This window comes from Halichondria panicea, chromosome 7 (genome assembly GCF_963675165.1).
Source record: "Halichondria panicea chromosome 7, odHalPani1.1, whole genome shotgun sequence".
Classification (NCBI taxonomy): Eukaryota; Metazoa; Porifera; class Demospongiae; order Suberitida; family Halichondriidae; genus Halichondria; species Halichondria panicea.
Window position 1 is genome coordinate 3,054,773 of NC_087383.1, and position 23,138 is coordinate 3,077,910.

Genomic DNA, 23,138 nt, shown 5'->3' on the forward strand with positions numbered 1-23,138 from the left:
AATGACAATTTGAGAAAAGTAGCAAAGTACTATAATATATAGTATATTATGTTGGAACATTAGGTCGTTAATAACGTGTCAATAGTACATGCAGATGATATAAATAATTCATGCACTGCTGTGAATAGTCAATGAATACATGCAATTTGCTAATGGCAAATCCAATTTAACGCTCTGTCAATTATTGTTCATGAGAAAGATGAGCAGATTAACGTTCACTAAGGCCCTTCCAAACATCTTCATGATTGCCAGGCCCTCGTATTGCAGCTGAAGGAGGTCCTGTGTGGGGAGAAGAGAGGGCAGTGAAACACTTCAACTGGTATAAGACAAAGAATGCATGTATTTGTAAGACAAATGAATACATGTACTTACATACACCGTACAAGCATACCAACACTATACCTGACACAAGACAGTAAACTTCTTGAACACTTTACGTACCTACCAAATTAATTCTACCTGTACACACACCCTCACCTGGAGGACCAGCTCCACCTTCTCTATCTGCTTGACGTGATCTCAAACACAACATTTCCGAACCTGAACCTGGACGAGTAAGAAATAATGTTTTCACATAATTATAGCATAACGTTGCACATAAGATCAAAGCTGTAGCAAGCGGTCAGGCTGGTCAGGTTTTGGCCTAACCACTTTTTGCAGCTGGGTAGGCAATGGTCGTAAATATTGTAAGTGATAATTAATGCGCATGCTATTTTGGTGAGGAAAAGGAATGACCTTTTTCTTAGGTAAAAAATTCACCACTGTATAAAAGTTCCAATAGTAGAAAAGCAGCTGACCTTTAATTGTAAGTTGGCCTGACCACTTTAAAGTTACTTGCTACGTCCCTGCATGAAGATTGGGGCATAAAAATAAGCCAATAGCCTCACACTGGAGGAATTGTTAAAGTCTAGATTAGTAGTAGATCTACCTTCAGTTAATCACATTAACTAATGTGATGATGTCATTATTCTACAACATGGGGGGGAAGAACCACCCCCCCAATAGATGAAACCCTGGCTAACTGATACAGTACCAGAAATGCAACCTTTATATGGGGAAAAAAACGGGCAATAGTCTCTAGACACAACGGCATCATGTTTTGTGTATTTTGCCTAAGCCATAATCAGTACATACTGTATAGCAGGTCATTTTCGTGGGATAAAAAATCCGAGACAAAAATGTAGGCGTGGTGCAGCAGTGATTTCGTGTGTAAAAATTTCCTTTGCTTCACTGCATTGCATGCGTTCCGGTCAACCATGCCTACGTTTTCGTGAGTGATAAATATTTGTCAAGGTTTAGCTTGCCCACGGAAACTATACCCAGGACGCTATACGTACGGTACGGTATACTGTACCACTTTATCACCTGTTTCAAGTACTCTTCCTTCTCCCGTTACTTTGTAGCACTCGAATATGTCCACCACGTCCACTGCAGGCACACTGCTCTGCTTCAACTCCTCACATCAATCCAGTGCCTTCTTGAGCTCTTCCTCCATCACAAGTCTCTCTTGCACAGCAGACTGGGTAATAGATTGCATGGTGGTCATGTACACACACACAGGTATACAGATACAACCATCACAACATCGTGGTAGTGGTACAGTAGTTATAATAAAGGTACAGTAGACTCTCGCTATTCCGACTCTCTGAAGTACGGCCTGAAATGTGGCCAACTCGCTATTCTGTATACTTGCTGCCCCAAACTAGTACACGTATACATTTTGGGTGTGGTTTAGCAGAAAAACTGTTGTGTGGGGGGAGTGGTTGGGGTGTACAATGAAAGGTACATGTAGGAAGCGGGATGCTCATGAACACTACAATGAAAGTTATAAAAAAGGTAAACCGTTTTGTGAGCAAACACAGCTGTGGGATTACATTGTAATAGAGAGGAAATATGATTCATTATCTTTATTTGTTATCCTCGAGACAAAACCGCAAAATTAGTCATTAATATCGAGGTAGGTTGATTTTAAGCCGCGGCTATTTTCTGAAATGCAAACTACCGCGCTCTTCTGGCCAAGTTGCACTGTCCCAAGGGTGGCCGGATTAACGAGAGTCTACTGTACATGTATTAATTATACAGTATTCACCGAGTGTATACATGTACATGCTAAACTCACATCTGAGTTGCTGTTGGCCAGTTCCAATTCTCTCACCAGCTCAGCCATGACACCTGGGTCCATGATTTGAGACCTCTCGAGCAGCTTCTCCTCCAACTCCCTCAGCAGGTTATCCTCTAGACATCGAATGGTCTCACTCTTTTCCTCAACCTGACAGGGGAACATCAATAAGTTGCTGCCAGGTGGAGAATACTCGACATACAACAGTGACGTGCATGTACACTCAACTACAGAAAATCTGGCAATGAAATTTAACGGTATTCTCCCACTTTAAAATAAAGGTCAGCTAAAAGTTGGACTGTAGTTTAATTTTTGTAATATATAGTTTTCAAAGTATTGTCCGGGTATAATTGGAACAGATTTTATACGAAGTGTCCGGGAATAAGCATGCAGCTGCATAAGAGCGAGCTAAGTTTAATAGAACAAGGTACGACTGAATAGTTGCACTAGCTATCTCTCAAAGCTATCTAAGTGCAGCACTCTTAAGTATTACTGGCTGGTTATGACTAACTCAACTTTTCAAAGTATTGTCCGGACAAATGTAATATTAAAAGCACAAGAGTGTCCATTGTATTAGAACAATGAAAATTGGCAGGCAAGAGTGTCAGGGATAATTAGAAGTGTCTGAGGCGATAAATTAGAAGATATACGGTACCTCAGAAACAGACATGCAAGTTCGTTGTCTAAGGACATAATTATTGCAGTGCTTATAACTATGGCAGGGTGCTCAGTTAAAGTCGACCATACATACTTGATCCATATTATACATGTACTCTGGGAGCAGTACAATCAGTCAAGAGCTCATAGTAAAAGAGAGAGAGTATCAAACGCATCGCTATCTTGCATCAGATATAAAAGTAACGTGACACCCTGTCTGAAACACGTCATCAATCAGTTACAAAGCAGGAAGTTACGCTACTTTCCAAATACATCTTATGCTACTTTGGATACTCTCTCTCTTATATTATGGGACTCTTGCTATTAGCGGCCTCTCAAGAATTGGCTAAGAATAATTACATGTACACAGCTGTAGGCACACACTTGCCCAACCCACTCACCAGAGAGGACACCTTCGAGGTTAGGTAAATTCTGACCTTTTAACGTCGTCGCATCCTAAATGGAGGTAAATGTAGGCACACCCTAGGCCCTAGTACACTAGAAAATACGTTTTTAAGCGGCTAGAAATCGAGGCAAGTATAGACTGAGTAGAGTTACATGTACCTCCAATTAGATGAGACCCTCTAAATAATGGACACCAGGTCTTCAACATGATTTTCAACTTCCAAAAGAAGCAACCTCTGGCTTCGTAATTATTAAAATGTACTGCTTTAATTAAAGGTCTTACGGTAATCACATTTCTTACTTGAATACGTCGGGTTCATTACTGACAGGGCAGCATTCTCAGCCTCAAACTAACTGTGTAAAGGAAAAGAACAGAAAACATGATTCACGACCTTAAGCTTACAAGGTAACGTAAACCAAGAGATGAACCAGACAATCATCTATGGCTAATAAATTGACTAACCATCTTTCCAGCCGGAGAATGCTGTAATACTTTAGCAATGGAGCCAGGTTTTGCCTCTAGCTCTAGCTCTGTACTGCATGTACTAGTTTATACTAGCTAGCTGTGCGCGCATGTCTCGGCTAGCTGTGCGGTATGTGAAAATCAATGTCTTTGGTGGGTGTGGTGGTAAATGCAAAAAGTGGGTGTATCTCAGTCTTAGATATCTGAGATACACCCACTTTTTTTGCAAGTCATGCAAAAACAACAACACCCAATATATTTCAGATAGAGCTAGCTGCAAGGCACAGATTTATTTGCTGGAATGGCCACTAAAGAGCAGAACCAAGGTATAAAGACTGTCATGTTTACTATAAATGATTGCTAAAGCATAAAACCCTCATTGGTGATTGCTAACCTTGTGTGCTTGCTTATCTATTTTCAGAGCTCACAATTGACAATCTGAAGACAGAAATGAAACTGACTGATGAGCAGCTCAATACAGCAATACAGGAACCAGATCTACCCGAGTTAGCAGCATGTTTCGATAACACTGATGACTATCTTGAAAAGCTGGAGCTGTCAATGGAGCTGCCCTCTATCAACTTCTGAATACAAACAATTCCCCCGAATATCTTAATTTGTCTGGTAACACAGGAAACGTTGCACTATCCTTTGTAAGTAGGTTGCAGGACACCTGCCATTTTTCAGGAAATGTGCAGATTTTAAGGACTGCACTGTAGCCAGCACTGTAGCAGGAAATTTAAATATTTTCCCTGTGAGGGACGCTAACAAAGAGAGGAAGAGAAATGGACTGCCTGAGATTTAATATGGTTGCATTCTTACCATGATTTTAATTACTTTTTGACAATGGATTTTATTTTCTGCCATAATTATATCACATTATAATAAATGACAATTTGAGAAAAGTAGCAAAGTACTATAATATATAGTATATTATGTTGGAACATTAGGTCGTTAATAACGTGTCAATAGTACATGCAGATGATATAAATAATTCATGCACTGCTGTGAATAGTCAATGAATACATGCACTTTGCTAATGGAAAATCCAATTTAACGCTCTGTCGATTATTGTTCATGAGGAAGATGAGCAGATTAACATGTACATTCACTTTGGTCCTTCCAAACATCTTCATGATTGCCAGGCCCTCGTATTGCAGCTGAAGGAGGTCCTGTGTGGGGAGAAGAGAGGGCAGTGAAACACTTCAACTAGTATAAGACAAAGAATGCACGTATTTGTAAGACAAATGAATACATGTACTTACATACACCGTACAAGCATACCAACACTATACCTGACACAAGGCAGTAAACTTCTTGAACACTTTACGTACCTACCATCTACCTGTACACACACCCTCACCTGGAGGACCAGCTCCACCTTCTCTATCTGCCTGATGTGATCTCAAACACAACATTTCCGAACCTGAACCTGGGCGAGTAAGAAATAATGTTCACATAATTATAGCATAACGTTGCACATATATAAGATCAAGGTCGTAGCAAGCAGTCAGGCTGGTCAGGTTTTGGCCTAACTGCTCTGCTCCAACTCCTTACAGCGATGCAGTGCCTTTTTGAGCTCTTCCTCCATCACAAGTCTCTCTTGCACAGCAGACTGGGTAATAGATTGCATGGTGGTCATGTACACACACAGGTATACAGATACAACCATCACAACATTGTGGTAGTGGTACAGTAGTAATAAAGGTACAGTAGACTCTCGCTATTCCGACTCTCTGAAGTACGGCCTGAAATGTGGCCAACTCGCTATTCTGTATGCTTGCTGCCCCAAACTAGTAATTTTATACGTATACATTTTGGGTGTGGTTTAGCAGAAAAACTGTGTGTGGGGGGAGTCGTTGGGGTGTACAATGAGAGGTAGGAAGCGGGATGCTCATGAAAACTACTGTACAATGAAAGTTATAAAAACGGTAAACCGTTTTGTGAGCAAACACAGCTGTGGGATTACATTGTAATAGAGAGGAAATGATTCATTATCTTTATTTATTATCCTCGAGACAAAACCGCAAAATTAGTCATTAATATTCGAGGTAGGTTGATTTTAAGCCGCGGCTATTTTCTGAAATGCAAACTACCGCGTTCTTCTGGCCAAGTTGCACTGTCCCAAGGGTGGCCGGATTAAGGAGAGTCTACTGTACATGTATTAATTATACAGTATTCACCGAGTGTATACATGTACATGCTAAACTCACATCTGCCTTGCTGTTAGCCAGTTCCAATTCTCTCACCAGCTCAGCCATGACACCTGGGTCCATGATTTGAGACCTCTCGAGCAGCTTCTCCTCCAGCTCCCTCAGCAGGTCATCCTCTAGACATTGAATGGTCTCACTCTTCTCCTCAACCTGACAGGGGAACATCAATAAGTTGCTGCCAGGTGGAGAATACTCGACATACAACAGTGACGTGCATGTACACTCAACTACAGAAAATCTGGCAATGAAATTTAACGGTATTCTCCCACTTTGAGATAAAGGTCAGCTTAAAGTTGGACTGTAGTTAGGTATTAAATAGGCATCTGCTATCAGGGTTGTTGCAATAACGAGATAGTAGCGTACGTGTAATCACACAGTACACCATCAGATCTGCTATTCAGAGCATAGATCATACAGTATATACATGATCAATTGCTAAATGCTCTGAAATGCAGCTCACTAGCAAAAAAAGTAATGCCTAGCAAATACCGTATAGCGGGTATATTTCGAGGGTATAAATGTTCGTGGATGGACCTCTACAAAGGATTTCGCGGATTTTATTTTCGTGGTCTGAGTTCCAGCCTTTTGGCGTATGCGCACATCAACATGCAGCTGTACCTACACACCGTTAGCCTCGAATCCATAATACTGAACACGCCTACTATTATAAATTTTCGCGGTACAGGCTCAATCCGCGAAAACTGCGAACATTTATACCCTCGAAATATACACGCTATACGGTAGTAGATCTATTTTGATTAAAGGACACTAAACACTGCACATGTGTATCTCTCACCTCTGTGGGTGGTATAGGAACGAGGGAGGCCCTCTGATACTGTCTAGAGGACTGGACTTCTTCTCACTGCCAATCTAGAAAACACAATACGCATTTGGTAAAGATCTACCGTAATCGTTCTCATTATAGAACCAGTAAAAAATTTTTATTATTCTAGAAACAATGTACCAAAAAAAATGAAAGAGGGCGTCCTAACCGAGGCTGGTTCTATGATTGGAATGCTTATGGTACTCCCAAACAACATTGACCACAATTGATCCAACAAAATTAAAATTCCTCACAATTTACCACAACCACGGACAAGTACTACATCTATCAGATTATTTTACACCACAACTGTCAAAGATAAAAATCACAAATGAACCTAAGTCATTTTGAAACATACCTTGTAACCCCCCCCCCTGTACGAGTTATATGTTTGTGTTAAGCACACTTAACAGTGTACTCTAAAAGCTACATAATAGTTAGACACTGTTTAGGAAGTTTCTACATGATTTAGAAGCCCAAAGGGCTGGTTGTAGTATCCCGAACGCAGTGAGGGTTCTACTAGCCCTGAGGACTTCTAAATCATGTGGAAACTTCTTAAACAGTGTCTAAGCATTTTAGATCATAGCAACTATGAGTATTTAGCCAATCAGATTTGAATGTTCTTATCTAATCTTTGCTACATGATTTTCTAAGTGAAGTACATGATTTTCTATTGAAGTACATGATTTTCTATTGAAGTACATGATTTTCTAAATTGGATAGAACATTTCCTCTAACCAATCAGATTGCAGTATTTATGACAAACATGATCTAAATTTTGATAGTAAAAACTTGGGTATGATGTAAACACTACTGACGTTTTGGCAGGATTAGTGGAACATATATTTATGATCCATTCCCCCCTTAAGCCGTGGCTATTTTAAAACACCTCGCTATTCTGGCCAAGCTTCACTGTGCCAGATTAACAAGAGTCTAGTGTACATGTATTAACGAGTGCTGCAAGCTGCGCTGTGCTAATGCCTCTCGTCATGTTTCGCTTTCTCTCAAACTATGAGAGTGTTAGAGAGGTGAAGAGGTAATTACATAATGTATTACTGTTGACAGAATTGAATTACAAATAGAATAGGAGAGGAGCTGAATGTAAACAGAAGCCTATCTTCTCAACGTTACACAGACTTGTGTACTCTATTGTTATCTATTCTATAATCATTGTTGTGCTTGTGGCTTCTTACCAGAATCCCAAGAGAAAAAGTAGATCAGGATCTGGATTATCTCACACGTGGGGATGAGCGCGCATGCGCATTAAATCTGCAAGAATAATGGGTGTCTGCAAAGAGAACAAATGGCTACTATACTATAGCTATATAGCTGCTTTAAACAACAGATCTTTTCTGGCTCTTAGCGAACAAAAAGCAAGCGCTTTAGTGCAAGGCTAACGAATAGTGTGAACAGATGATTCTGAAGAGACTGTAACAGCCTTCAATATGTGAGTCAAACTAGCCATATCTCGAGAAAGAAGCCTTAGTTTGCTAATCCACGAATAAAATCCAAGAAAACGTGGCTAAAAGCCTATAGAAGCTGTTAGTTTTTGTCGTATTGCAACCGTTGAGCAGTTACAGCTGGAATACACACACACACACACACACACAGTCAGCTTTAGCGTATCCCTCATACGGCTGCGCCTCAGTCGAGGCATAATAAATTATTATACAGTATTCACCGAGTATACATGTACATGCTAAACTCACATCTGCCTTGCTGTTAGCCAGTTCCAATTCTCTCACCAGCTCAGCTATGACACCCGGTTCCATGACCTCTCGAGCAGCTTCTCCTCCAACTCCCTCAGCAGGTTATCCTCTAGACATCGAATGGTCTCACTCTTTTCCTCAACCTGACAGGGGAACATCAATAAGTTGCTGCCAGGTGGAGAATACTCGACATACAACAGTGACGTGCATGTACAGTCAGCTCTCTCAACTCTGGCAATCAATACTGCTCAAAGACATTCTTAAAGTGATTGAGCTCACCTTTGGTAGCGCTGACTTATCACAGCTGTTGGTCCAATCCTCCAGAACTCTGAGCTTCCCCTCGAGGTGCAACTGCAAGTGACAGAAGAGAAAATAGCTCCAATAATATTATACAATAATTAGTAGTATAGACACTGAAAGAGCAGATTACCAGGGACATAATTATTGCAGTGCTTATAATTATAGCTGCTCAAAGTGGTCATAAAGCTTCAACAGAAAAACCAACCTGTATATTAAAATAGATGCATGTACCCTGGGAGCAATGCAGACGTCAATCAGTCAAGTATTTATTCACAGCTGTAGGCACACACTTGCCCAACCCACTCACCAGAGAGGACACCCTGATAGTGCCATCACTGAGTTCCTCATCTTTAACCCTGCTTTCAATGGTCAGCTTGTGTTATCTAAATCGAGGTATGAGAAAAACGCTCCAATGTAAACAGTAGTACTTCAGAAACAGACATACAGGTTGGTGTCCTATATTGCAGTGCCTGTAATTATAGCTAGTACAAGGGTGTTCAGTCATGCAAAGTAGACTACCTTACCATAACAACCAATCGTGATCCTAAACATCTTCATACATACAAAATTCAGTCCATAATAAAAGAGAGAAAGTATCGAGCGTATATATCGTTACCTTGCATCAGATGTATTCTCGATATTGTACAACACATGTAACATTACACCCTGTCTGAACAACTTATGGCATAAAATGTTTCTGCCTCGAGGTAAGTAGCGGCTTCGGGTACTCGGATTGTTTGGTTAAAAAGCAAGAAGTTACGTCACTTTCCGAATACATTTGACGGAAGGTAATGGTACGTTGAATACTCCCTCTCTTTTATTATGGACTCTTGCTATTAGCGGCCTCTCAAAACTGGTAAGAAACTTAAGCAACTGTAATCACATGACGTACGTACATGTACCGACACCATTTTATGAAGGAGAGAGTATAATTATACAAAGCAGCACATTCAGCGTGGGATTAATATAAGGACTGTACATTTCCATGCAGTGCATACTGTACAATGTAACTATAGTAACTCACACGGTTCACTCTGATAACTTAATTTGATATGATCTTCATCAAAAAAGCAACGGGAAATTTTACTTGATTGGCTACTGTATCAGCTTGTCCCAAAACTGCTCACCCGTGGCACCTGTTGCACTTACACGCTCTGACCCAGCCAGGTCAACCAGGCTCTGAACACAGAGAAGGAGGTAAAATCATCATAATAACAATAACTTATATGTACATTTACACATACATAGTCTGTACGTGTAGATCAAATTAAAGCAAAATAGTCGACCTAGTGTATGTTCACAGCTGTAGGCACACACTTGCCCAACCCACTCACCAGAGAGGACACCCTGATAGTAGTGCCATCACTGAGTTCATCATCTCTAACCCTGCTTTCAATGGTCAGTTTGAATATTGTGTGTGATCTGGAGTTGTGCTCGGTAGATCCAAATGTCCGGTTCTCTGAGCAGAAGAGATTATACACATTACCAGCACATCAGGTGCACAGGCAGCATGCATGTACATGTACACACAAGGCTAAGTCTGAGAGGACACACTAGGGCAGACCAACAGTGGCTGTAATAAAGAGGTGACATGCTAACACAGGTTGCATGAAACCAACCCTATGGAGACTGGGCCATTAACCTGGCTACAGGGTGATCACATTAGACAGACAGGTTCACAAAGGTGCACAAGTGATATAGTGACTTACTCTCCCCGATCTCAATGAGACTAGTAAATATCTTGGGGAGGGAAATCGGCTCCTCAGACAACCCAACCAACTTATGAGTTAGCCTAGCTTGCACTAATTTAAAGCCCTATTGATTTATTAGTCATAAAAGTGCAACAAAAGCTGTGCTGCCTAGCAGCAGCCATTGTGAACTTTGACCGCTTTGGAGATACATAATTATGGCAGGAAATGCAACTTCTGTTTCCTATAATTATTGGACAGCTAATTCTCTAGAGATGCACACTTAATACACGGCAATTGGAGAGTACCAAAACTCAACTCTGCTACTGTAATTAAGACCTCTAATTAAGGCCACCCTCCAAATATGCGACACTCTCGAGCTTAGGTAATTTTCTGACTTCTACGACAGCTACGTTGACAATTATGTTTTAATGTCGCGTCCTAAATGAGGTAAATATAGCCACACCCTAGCATCGGTTTTGGAAAACACGTTCTAGAAATTGAGGCAAGTATAGACTGAGTAGAGCTATCCATAATCAGATACGACATCAGGTTTTTATCAACCTCCAAAAGAAGCGACATCTGGCTTCGTAATTATTTTAAAAAAGTGTTGCTTTAATTAAAGGTCTTACGGTATTAAATCATATTTCTTACTTGAAAACTTGAATACGTCAGATTCATTACTGACAGGGCAGCATTCTCAGCCTCAAACTGTGCAAATTAAAGAACAGAAAACATGATCCACGACCTTACAACATAACTTAAACCTGTAGATTTAATAGTCTCGAATACCCGCCTCAACCTAAAAGCTTTTAGGTTGAGGCGGGTATTCGAGACTATAGATTTAATAACCAGACAATATTATTGATGAACAAGACAATAATCTATGGCTAATCAATTGACTCACCCTCCTTCCATTCGGAGAATGCTGTAATACTTTAGCAATGCAATGGAGCTAAAAGCTAGCTAGCCAGGTTTCATCATAGATAAACTATGGTTTCACTCAAATGTCTTTGGTGGGTGTGGTAAATTCGAAAAGTGATCATTCTTAGATATCTGAGATACACCCACTTTAACTATGGTCGCAAGAGTCAGGAAGTAGTGAGTCATATCCGAGCGTGGATATTATTACAATTTTGGCAGTACCGGGTCTAAGCTGGAGTCGCGTGCCCTTTGAACCCTGTCGGGGTTGGGGGTCACGTGACTGTGGTTAGGTTTTGGGGGAGTACTGAGAGAGGGGCCCCCGTTGTTAGCATTAAGCACGTAAGTGTTTGGGGGGGGGCCCTCATTCAGCCCCCATACCGGTAATCACATCGTATGATGGAAAGAAATGGTCAGAGACCGTGTTTGATAGGGAGGGAGGGAGGCTCAAGAGTTGAGCCTCAGTCACTAGCACTGTACTCGGGAGAAGTATTACACGTGTAAGAGAGTAGGTCACGCATGCGCGATGTACGGGGCCAAGCCCAAGCACCTCTACAGCCGAGGTAAGGCCGCGGTTGTGATGCTTCACGTTAACTACGTTTAACTACATTAAACTACATTTAACTATGGTCGCAAGAGTCAGGAAGTAGTGAGTCATATCCGAGCGTGGATATTATTACAATTTTGGCAGTACCGGGTCTAAGCTGGAGTCGCGTGCCCTTTGAACCCTGTCGGGGTTGGGGGTCACGTGACTGTGGTTAGGTTTTGGGGGAGTACTGAGAGAGGGGCCCCCGTTGTTAGCATTAAGCACGTAAGTGTTTGGGGGGGGCCCTCATTCAGCCCCAAGGAATACATATCGACTGGAATAAGACAGGCAATATGTAGTAGAATTATACTCCCCAAAAATAATAAGAAAATAGCTACCCGGTGTTACCAAAATGAATGCATAGAAGCAAGAAAACAAAAATGAGTACACCAAAATAGTTCAAGTCCAAGTTCAGGGTTCTGAGCGACCACCCGTCGTGGGGGGCGAGGACGACGACATTGTCCGGGCAAATGAAGCCAATTGGCTCGCCGGGGTTCGAATATACTGGAGAAAGGCAGCGCTCTGCCACCGTCCCAGGGTCTGAATAGAGGAGTCAGCGATTCCCACCATGGCTGCTGTGGTTGCCGCGCCAATGCGGAAGCTGTGGCCGGCGTAGTCATCCTGCGGGAGGCCGAGGAGTCGGAGAATGTCTCTTATTTGGGCAGTAAACCACATCTTGGTCACAGGGACACCAGAAGATAAAAGGAAGAAAGGTCCTTGTGGTTGGCTCTTCCTGGCTTCCGTATACCGGAGAATTGCACTGACCGGGCACAGCCGAGTGCCAGTGTTACCCAGGATAATCTGGGCTCCCTTGCCGAACTGGTCGCATTTCGACTTCCGAAGCCGGACTTGTACCATTGACGGGTTGTCCCTGCTGTCGATGGCAATATCCCCCCAGGACAAGCAGGTTGCAGGGTCATATGCCGCGGAGGAGGGTAGGAGGAGTTCGCCTAGACGAAAGAAACCGAAAAATGCCGTTGACGCAATGGTCCATAAAACCAGTTTTTCGGGGTTAGGAGAAGACATAAGTGAGTCATGTAACTGGGACAAGAGAGTGATCGTGATGGGAAGTCGGATCCGGGAAGTCGCTCCCCTCAACATTCTAGTACGGCTGATGCCCGCTTGAACCCTTTTGAGGACAGGAAGGGAAGACTGTTCCCTCGGATCCGGGAGACCGAGGGATATTTGCATGTTCCGAATTGCCGCTAGGTAGGACTTGCATGTCTGAGGTGCAAGTCCCTCATCGGCCAGGAACGACACGAAAAGACAGAGGAGGTGCTCAGTGACCGGGAACGGGGATGAAACATTATAACGAGTGCAGAATTTGTGAAAACGGGTGGTAGCTGACTTGTATGTCCTGTGTGTCGAAGGGGCTAGTCCCTGCTGAAAATAGAACTGAACTGAGTTCTCCAGACTCGAGACGTCCAGTCCGCCTGTTGATCCAGGAGGAGGTCCATTAGAGGCAGAGACACTTGGGACGGGAAGGTGTCTGCATGTGGTACCTTTAAAAGGAAGGAGGAAAGGCGATTACGAGACAAATCGTCAGCTAAATGGTTTGAGTGGGTGTCAATGTAAATCGAGTCAATGTGCATATGATAGTGCGCCTCCACGAAGGTCAGACAGCGCAGAAGATGCATGATTCCTCCGGACCTGCTGGTTCTGGAGCGAAGACTGGCTACCACCACCTGGTTGTCGCAGCGGCATGTGACTCGGTGGCCATGCCATGATCTTCCCCAAGTGGCACAAGCCAGAATGATGGGGAGGAATTCCTTCTCTGCAATCGTCAGCGCAGAGGATCGATAATCCCAGGTGATTTGGAACCAGGAACGGAGATACCATGCTCCGCAGCCCCATGACCCGGACGCGTATGACGTCATCGTGGCGTGGGGCATGTGAAATGGGGTGGCGAGGAGGGAGGTGCCGTTCCAGGCCTCGGTGAAGGTTAACCACCATGCTAGGTCCGATTGGAAGCCTTTGTTCAAGCGGATTGGGACTACCCCCCGTGGGGGGTGGCACGTAGTGTGTAGCAGGTCGAGCATACGGCGAAGGAAAGACCGTCCGGGCCTGATGACCTTGCATGCATGGTTGAGGAGGCCGATCAGAGATTCGAGTTCTTTTTGTAAGCATGACCTCTTGATAGCCCATTCGTGAAGTAGGAGGGTGAGACGTTCTGGCAGCGACTGAATCTATCTCGATCCCGAGAAAAGTCAGGCAGGTGGTCGGACCTTCTGTCTTGTGTGCGGCTAGGGGTATGCCTAGCAGGCTACACTCAGTCTGCAGCTGATGCAGGTATTGCTGGCATAACGGGGAAAGGGGGGGTCCCAAGACGATATAATCGTCCAGGTAGTGGTCCACGTAGGGGATACCAATCTGGTGGAGGTGCCAGGCAAAAGCGTCGGCGACCGCACTGAAAATTTTGGGGGCCGATCTGAGACCGAACGGCAGCATCGGGTCGATATAATTATGTGCTGCCGCGCCACTGAATTGCTTGGAGGACGCGGTCCTCTGGGTGGACTGGAATGATACGATAGGCAGAGGCTATGTCAGTTTTTGCCATGAGGGTTCCGATGCCCATGGCCGAGACTCGACGTGCAACGTCGTCGACAGAGGTGTAGGAAAGGGAGCAGAGACGGGGGTCTATGCCGTCGTTGACACTCGCCCCGCGGGGGTATGAGAGGTCTGTTATGAGCCTCCACTTGCCGGTGTTGTGACCTTTAGGTGTGAGACCCATGCGATTGACATGGGTGTGGGGTGGGACCTGGTCGAGGGAGAAAGGGCCGAGCATTCTGCCCAGGGATAGTTCTGATCGTAGATATTCGTCGATAACCTCGGGGTGTTGGGAGGCAGATGGCATATTCCCGGTGGCAGAGCGGAGGGGGTTAGCTCTACGGTGCCCTGTCCTGAAGCCCTCTGTTAACCCCTTCAGGATGTATCGGGCAAACGCCCAGTCTGGATGGTGAGAGAGTGCTCTCTGCCACTGCGGGGCTATGAGGGGGGTCGTCACCCTATCGAGTGAGAGGGAGGGTTCACAGGTCAGTGGTCTCGCCATGTCGAGGCATAGGAGATCGGCTGTGTACGGGTACATTTGGAGCCATTCTGTGGTTGCATGGGGTGTGCGTGAATAACGGCGTCTGTTAAGTTTGCATAATGCAATCACACCCTGGGGTGGAATTATACTACTTCGCTATCCTAATAAATACATAGCATGCAAACCGAATGTAAATGAGGTGAACCTGAAACAAGTGATAAAATATTCATGAGGTAGACGTGAAACAAGTGATAGATAGGAGCCTACAACAAGTCAGTTCCTCCCCTGCGGGGGCTAGTATCGACGGAAACTGGGGCCCTGAAAGGGGCGTGGACCGGGGGACCAACGGGGACCAGGAGACCTGTCGCGACCGCCCTGGGGGTTGGTGCGGTGGCAATGAATGGCCCGATGGTTTCCTCTACACTCTCTGCAGGCGTGAGTGTAGCGGCATCGGTTGTCGGCCACCTTGCAAAGTCCTCTATTCCACCGGTAGCATAGTTCCTGGGATTGGCGATGGGGGGGCTGTGTGGCCCGGCCCCATTGGGAGGGAAGTGGGTTGGGTGGGGGTGGGGGTGGATGGTATCCCGTGGAGGGGGGAGCACTCTGAGGGCTCAACGGGCACGAGGTGGCGACGTGGTCGTCCCTCAAGCACAGGTGGCAGCGGGGGATATCCCTTGCCCTTCCCGTGAAGGCCTCCTGGAAAAGACGGGGGTTCGGGATGGACCAGTTGAGGTCTGGGAGGGCCAGGGCCTCACGCCGGAAGGCACAGTCGTATGCGACCCACTGTGCTGATTGGTAGTTACGCTCACACCGGACGATCAGGGCCAAGTAGGCGAACAGTTCCGGAGCCTTCTCGGGAAAACGTTGGGCCAGGATCGCCGCCATCGTGGCAAACTTCTCCACCCAGACAGATATGTCGGAGATGGCCAGCCTCGGGCGCCCAGTCGGGGCAGAGGGGTTGAGGTCTTCGCTGCTGATCTCGGACATCTCAATGAACTTGAGGGCTAGAATTTTTGCGGCGACAGTCGTCGACACTGTCGCTCCCGGGTTGTAAGGGCCTGGGGAGTGGAGGCCCGGTAGTACTGTGGCCGGGGGATGGAGGGCAGCCGCGGCCAATATGTCCAGACCAGACGTTGGAGGAGTGAAGAGGGGGAGCGCCCCTGCAGCCGTCCCTGTAACGGGGAAAGAGTGAGTGGGCTAGTGTATACGTGCCCCAGCGGGGAGCAGTGGTGGCTGGCCCAGGCGGGGCCTGGCTCTCAGTAGGTGTGGTGTAGCTACCCCGGCGGGGTGGGAGTGGCCCGGGCGGGGCTACGTAGCTAGTGTATCTGGCCCAGGTGGGGCGTGGTATAGCGATCCCCGGTGGGGGATATATGTCGATGCCCGGGCGGGGGATGGGTTGGCCCGGGTTCCTGCTGGGGATGGGTTGGCCACAAGCGGGGCTGACTTGGCCCAAGCGGGGATGGTGAGCTGGGAGTGGCCCGGGCGGGGCTAGCCCGGCGGGGAGTGGGTTGGGCCCGAGCGGGGCTGTGGGTAGGTGGTCCCCGGCGGGGGACCGGGTGGGCCTGCTGAAGGGCTGGGCCCAAGCAGGCTGAAGGTGTGACCCCTAGCGGGGGCCCGGGGGGCTTCCCCTACCACATACCACATTACGGATCAATCACTCACCGGATACTGGGGGTAGAGTGACCGGAGGTGGGGGCTCTATCCGGAGGACAGGGGGGTCCGGTGGTGTCCCGACGTATGTGGCCTCAATCCACGCCAGTTGCTCGGGGGAGAACGGCGGTCGAGGAGCTCCGGAGCCGGTGGCCATTGCAGGACAGAAACTGGTGGGGTTGAGATGGTAGAACTGGTGGGTTGAGAGTAGAACTGGTGGGGTTGAGATGGTAGAACTGGTGTGGTTGAGAGGTAGAGCTGGTGAGGTTGACACGGTAGGAAGAGGGTATGATGAACTCAAGAGTTGAGCCTCAGTCACTAGCACTGTACTCGGGAGAAGTATTACACGTGTAAGAGAGTAGGTCACGCATGCGCGATGTACGGGGCCAAGCCCAAGCACCTCTACAGCCGAGGTAAGGCCGCGGTTGTGAGGCTTCACGTTAACTACGTTTAACTACATTTTTTTGCAAGTCATGCAAAAACAACAACACGCCCAATATAATTATTTCAGAGAGATCTAGAGCTAGCTGCAAGGCACAGATTTATTTGCTGGAATGGCCACTAAAGAGCAGAACCAAGGTATAAAGACTGCCATGTTTCCTATAAAGGATAAACCCAATGATTGCTAAAGCATAAAACCCTCATTGGTGATTGCTAACCTTGTGTGCTTCCTATCTATTTTCAGAGCTCACAATTGACGATCTGAAGACAGAAATGAAACTGACTGATGAGCAGCTCAATACAGCAATAAAGGAACCAGATCTACCCGAGTTAGCAGCATGTTTCGACAATGTTAACAACGGCTATCTTGAAAAACTGGGGCTCTTACCTGGAGAACAAACTGACGTGAGGACTAGAGCATTTCTAGAAGGCACTGTGGCAGGAATGTTGCTGGCTTTGAAATGTTGGATACTGATTAACAGACTAAACGCCACTTTCCGAGCTCTGCTACTCATCATACTCTCCCTGCTCAAAGAAAACGTTGCTGTTCGAGTGTGCAAGTACTTGTCTGACAAATGTGAGTCTGTCATGTGAGAGTGTGGTTAGTGTGGTCATTGTGGTACCATACGTTGTGGGAGTGATTGCAACCAAATAAGGGACTGTCCACTTAATTGCTATTGTTACACATACAATTCTCTATTAACTATCACCAGGAATGGTACTCACCTATTGTTTTGTTTCCCCAGACTCCACCACCTCGTGTCCTCCCTCCCGAGAGAGGGTCTTGCTGAACCACAAGCTGTCCTTGTACAGGGACTACCTACAAAGTCGCTACAGAATGCAAGTATCCACATCAGCCACACAATGGCCTCCCGTCCCAACAAAGACAATTTTCAAACTAGCCATGATTCAGAAGGAGGAAATACAGAGAGGAAGAATCGACGATGAATTTGTTAGGCTAACAATTACGGGGAAAATTGACGATATTTTACTTCAAAAAACTCCGGTTAACTTAACTAACATTTTCCCTGAGATTGAGGATACACGAAACTTTGTGTTGATTGAAGGAGCTCCCGGCTCTGGCAAGAGCACCCTTGCTCTACACATCTGTCAGGAGTGGGCAAAGGGGAAACTGTTCCAACAGTTCGATATTGCAATCCTGGTGAGACTGAGAGATCCCCTCGTTAGAGAAGCAAAAACAATAGAAGATCTTCTCCCTTGTAGGAATTCAACACTGGCATGCCAAATAGAGGCAACAATTTCAGGGACTGATGGCAAAGGTGTACTGTGGGTGCTGGACGGATGGGACGAACTTCCTTCTGACCTCCCTAGACACTCAATCATTAACAAACTAATTCAACCAGACATGTCACAAAAAGGAGCCCTACACGAATCAGCTGTGATTGTAACATCTCGACCGTTATCTTCGGCTGAGCTCCACCCACTAGTCTCGTCCAGGGTGGAAGTGTTGGGGTTCAATCCACATGAACTAGAACAGTATTTCACTGAGTGTCTGAAAGGTGACTCACAAGCTGTGCAGACTCTACTGGAGAGAATTCGAGAGAACCCAGTGGTAGAAGGTAGCTGCTACCTCCCCCTCAATGCTTCCATTGTCGTTAATTGCTTCCTTTCTGACAACCACTCCCTCCCAACATCCAACCACGGGATATTCACATCAATTGTCCAGAGCTCTCTCAAGAGATACCTCCAGGAGAAGTTGGGGAAGACCACTCCAGTGGGAGACATCACATCCCCAGACTCACTGCCCTCGGAAATCAGTACGCAGACCGTACAAATGTGTCAACTTGCATATCATGGGATCGAAAAAAACAAAGCGACATTTACTGACGGTGATTTGGCCGCTCTTTGCATTACGAATGACATTTCAAACGTTGGATTATTACAAACTGTTCCCAGTATCATTAGCGATGGTCATTTGGTTTACTACTGCTTTCTCCACCTGTCTATTCAAGAGCTACTAGCAGCAATCCACATCTCTCTCATGTCTCCCAAGCAACAAATCTCTGTATTCCAGAAGCTCTTTGGGAATCCTCGATTCAGTGCAGTCTTCCAGTTTTATGCTGGTATCACCAAACTGAGTACAAGTAGACCAATCCTCAGCAAGCTACCTCGATTCTTGTGTCCAGTTCCAGCCACTATTTTTGATCTGGTCAGAAAGGTTGTCAAAACTGAGAAAGGGAAGTATGGTGAGCAGCCCCTTTTGTTGTCCCTCATCAATTGTTTGTACGAAGCTGAAGACTCGCGACTGTGTGTGTTTGTGGATAATCTTCTTAATCACAATCTAGATCTTGATCGCACTACAATGAATCCTATCGACTGCCTCTCTGTTGGATATTTTGCATCAGTTTGTTCCAATAGCAGTAATGGATTCACACTTAGCCTCAGCAATTGCTCTATTGGTGACCAAGGCTGCAAATTTCTGGCCCGAGGACTCTCCAAGTGTCCCAACTCTAATAATGATATTCCTACAGAAGGGATACACATCGCTGAGATTATCGAGAACACTAGTTCAATATCTAAATTGGTTTTGTCTAATAATGCCATTGGTAACAGTGGACTTTGCACACTCTGTGAGGCCTTGTCAACTAACACATCATTAAAGATCCTGGACCTGGACTATTGCTCACTAACAATATCAGACGACAATGGAGCTGCCCTCTATCAACTTCTGAATACAAACAATTCCCTCGAATATCTTGATTTGTCTGGTAACACAGTGACTAGCTGTCGTCACATTGCTGCTGGACTTGCAGTCAATAAGAGTCTGAGAATATTGGACTTGAGTTACTGTAAACTGACTGATCAGAGTATCGAGGAGCTATCAACTGGACTGATCAACAAGATTGAAACACTGCACATTAGGGGTAATGGCTCAATAACAGAAGATGGAATGAAGACGCTTGCCAGACATCTAACCACCCACTGCTCTGAACTGACATGGTTGTACATACCCAAACACCTAAGATCCTGTATCAAGACAGTATTCATAGACGCTAACAAAGAGAGGAAGAGAAATGGACTACCCAAGATTTTTGTGCTTACAATATTGTCGTTATAATATCAATGACAATTTGAGAAAAGTACTATTAATAATAGTATAATTACTATAATAGTATGTTAGAACATTAGGTCGTTAATAACGTGTCAATAGTACATGCAGATGATATAAATAATTCATGCACTGCTGTGAATAGTCAATGAATACATGCACTTTGCTAATGGCAAATCCAATTTAACGCTCTGTTGATTATTGTTCATGAGAAAGATGAGCAGATTAACGTTCACTTTGGCCCTTCCAAACATCTTCATGATTGCCAGGCCCTCATATTGCAGCTGAAGGAGGTCCTGTGTGGGGAGAAGAGAGGGCAGTGAAACACTTCAACTAGTATAAGACAAAGAATGCATGTATTTGTAAGACAAATGAATACATGTACTAACCGTACAAGCATACCAACACTATACCTGACACAAGGCAGTAAACTTCTTGAACACTTTACGTGCCTACCATCTACCTGTACACACACCCTCACCTGGAGGACCAGCTCCACCTTCTCTATCTGCCTGATGTGATCTCAAACACAACATTTCCGAACCTGAACCTGGACGAGTAAGAAATAATGTTCACATAATTATAGCATAACGTTGCACATAAGATCAAGGCCGTAGCAAGCGGTCAGGCTGGTCAGGTTTTGGCCTAACCACTTTTTGCAGCTGGGTAGGTAATAGCGTAAATATTGTAAGTGATAATGCGCATGCTGTTTTGGTGAGGAAAAGTGATGACCTTTTTCCTAGGTAAAAAATTCACCACTGTATGCAAAGTTCCAATAGTAGAAAAACAGTTGACCTTTAATTGTTAGTTGGCCTGACCACTTTAAAGTTGCTTGCTACGCCCCTGCATGAAGATTGGGGCATAAAAATAAGTTAATAGCCTCACACTGGAGGAATTGTTAAAGTCTAGATTAGTAGTAGAGTCTGAGCTTCAGTCAAACAGTGGACAAAGTACGTACCAGAGCAATTAATGGCACATGTGATGATGATCATGTTGTTTAATAGAAGTATGCTAGTATAACGGCTACTCAAGTATACGGAGACTCACAGAGTGGGTGGAGCATATCTCCATGAACGCCGATGTATGGATGATTGGCTTGGTCACGTCAGAGTACTTGTTGATACCCAGCCTTCTGTCCAGGGGGTCCACTGTTGATGCTCGCAAGAACTCTCTGTGGGGGGTACAATGAGTGTATGTATATTCATACCCTCTGCATGGCAACAAAAATAGCTAATGTGCAATTTAGATCATACAATACTTTAGTAGAAGGTAGTGCCTTCTTGAGCTCTTCCTCCATCACAAGTCTCTCTTGAACAGCAGACTGGGTAATAGATTGCATGGTGGTCATGTACACACACACAGGTATACAGATACAACCATCACAACATCGTGGTAGTGGTACAGTAGTTATAATAAAGGTACAGTAGACTCTCGCTATTCCGACTCTCTGAATACGGCCTGAAATGTGGCCAACTCGCTATTCTGTATACTTGCTGCCCCAAACTAGTAATTTTATACGTATACATTTTGGGTGTGGTTTAGCAGAAAAACTGTGTGTGGGGGGAGTGGTTGGGGTGTACAATGAGAGGTAGGAAGCGGGATGCTCATGAACACTACAATGAAAGTTATAAAAAAGGTAAACCGTTTTGTGAGCAAACACAGCTGTGGGATTACATTGTAATAGAGAGGAAATGATTTATTATCTTTATTTATTATCCTTGAGACAAAACCGCAAAATTAGTCATTAATATTCGAGGTAGGTTTATTTTAAGCTGCGGCTATTTTCTGAAATGCAAACTACCGCGCTCTTCTGGCCAAGTTGCACTGTCCCAAGGGTGGCCGGATTAACGAGAGTCTACTGTACATGTATTAATTATACAGTATTCACCGAGTGTATACATGTACATGCTAAACTCACATCTGCCTTGCTGTTGGCCAGTTCCAATTCTCTCACCAGCTCAGCCATGACACCTGGGTCCATGATTTGAGACCTCTCGAGCAGCTTCTCCTCCAACTCCCTCAGCAGGTCATCCTCTAGACATCAAATGGTCTCACTCTTCTCCTCAACCTGACAGGGGAACATCAATAAGTTGCTGCCAGGTGGAGAATACTCGACATACAATAGTGACGTGCATGTACACTCAACTACAGAAAATCTGGCAATAAAATTTAACGGTATTCTCCCACTTTGAGATAAAGGTCAGCTTAAAGTTGGACTGTAGGTTAGGTATTAAATAGGCATCTGCTATCAGGGTTGTTGCAATAACTATTATAAAGAGATAGTACGTACGTGTAATCACACAGTACACCATCAGACCGGCTATTCAGAGCATAGATCATACAGTATATACATGATCAATTGCTAAATGCTCTGAAATGCAGCTCACTAGCAAAAAAGTAATACCTAGCAAATACGGTAGTAGATCTATTTAAGGCCACTAAACACTGCACATGTGTATCTCTCACCTCTGTGGGTGGTATAGGAACGAGGGAGGCCCTCTGATACTGTCTAGAGGACTGGATTTCTTCTCACTGCCAATCTAGGAGGTATGAAAACAAAATATGCATTTGGTAAAATCTACTCTCAAACAACATTGCACATTGACCATTCCTCCTCTCACCTCCTGCTCGTTCAGGAACATCATGAACCTTTGAAGTACTCGTCACATGATCTTGAAGCAAAAAGATACGGACTTGGTTGAGGATTTGAGTGAGGATAAAGTGAGAGAGGAGGTTGTGGGGGAGGGGCCTCAGACCAGGGCTGGTGGGACGTAGTGTCACGTGAGAGAAGACTCGGACACATGGTCCTCCGTCTGGACAGCTGCTGTGAGGAGAATGAGAATTGTAAGGCACTGGAATTGAACTGTGCACAAGCACGAAATACATGCACTATTTTATTCGTACCACATAACTAACTAAAAATGCTCACCAATAAAACACCACACACCACTTGGTGTACAACATTTTAACGAATCTAAAAGTATACAAATGAACTTCTGCTCCTCTAGACAACCTGCCCAACCCTCCACATACACACTGGCTGGATCATGCATAAAGAAAATGGC

At 45.0% G+C, this 23,138-nt stretch overlaps 2 protein-coding genes and 1 long non-coding RNA gene across 3 annotated transcripts in view; 1 reads left to right on the plus strand and 2 right to left on the minus strand.

The window, feature by feature from the left end:
* LOC135339148 (NACHT, LRR and PYD domains-containing protein 12-like) overlaps positions 1 to 20,215 on the plus strand; it is a 102,496-nt gene extending 82,281 nt beyond the window's left edge. Inside the window, exon 2 of the mRNA XM_064535291.1 lies at positions 17,750 to 20,215. Within this exon, the coding sequence (XP_064391361.1) occupies positions 17,750 to 20,082 (2,333 nt within the window). The 3' untranslated portion in view covers positions 20,083 to 20,215. The remainder of the gene's footprint in view (positions 1 to 17,749) is intronic.
* LOC135338081 (uncharacterized) lies at positions 465 to 3,784 on the minus strand. The gene is made up of 4 exons (XR_010395417.1): positions 3,645 to 3,784; positions 3,483 to 3,535; positions 2,120 to 2,269; positions 465 to 1,519 (listed from the first exon to the last, which is right to left on the minus strand). It is a non-coding gene; the product is annotated as an uncharacterized LOC135338081 (long non-coding RNA).
* Positions 15,104 to 16,719, minus strand: LOC135338910 (proline-rich protein 36-like). The gene is made up of 3 exons (XM_064535003.1): positions 16,582 to 16,719; positions 16,357 to 16,515; positions 15,104 to 16,109 (listed from the first exon to the last, which is right to left on the minus strand). The coding sequence occupies exons 1-3, from the start codon at positions 16,717 to 16,719 to the stop codon at positions 15,207 to 15,209; spliced, it is 1,200 nt and encodes a 399-aa protein (XP_064391073.1). The 3' UTR covers positions 15,104 to 15,206.
* Positions 20,216 to 23,138: the final 2,923 nt, after the last annotated feature.

Bases quoted from the DNA above. Each gene is read 5' to 3' on its own strand.
- LOC135338910 (XM_064535003.1), bottom strand. From the start codon at position 16,719: ATGGCCACCGGCTCCGGAGCTCCTCGACCGCCGTTCTCCCCCGAGCAA. The intron at 16,516-16,581 runs GTATCCGGTGAG...GGCCCCCGCTAG, and splicing joins CTCCGGTCACTCTACCCCCA to GGGTCACACCTTCAGCCTGC. The intron at 16,110-16,356 runs GTCAGCCCCGCT...CGTATACACTAG, and splicing joins ACCATCCCCGCTTGGGCCAA to CCCACTCACTCTTTCCCCGT.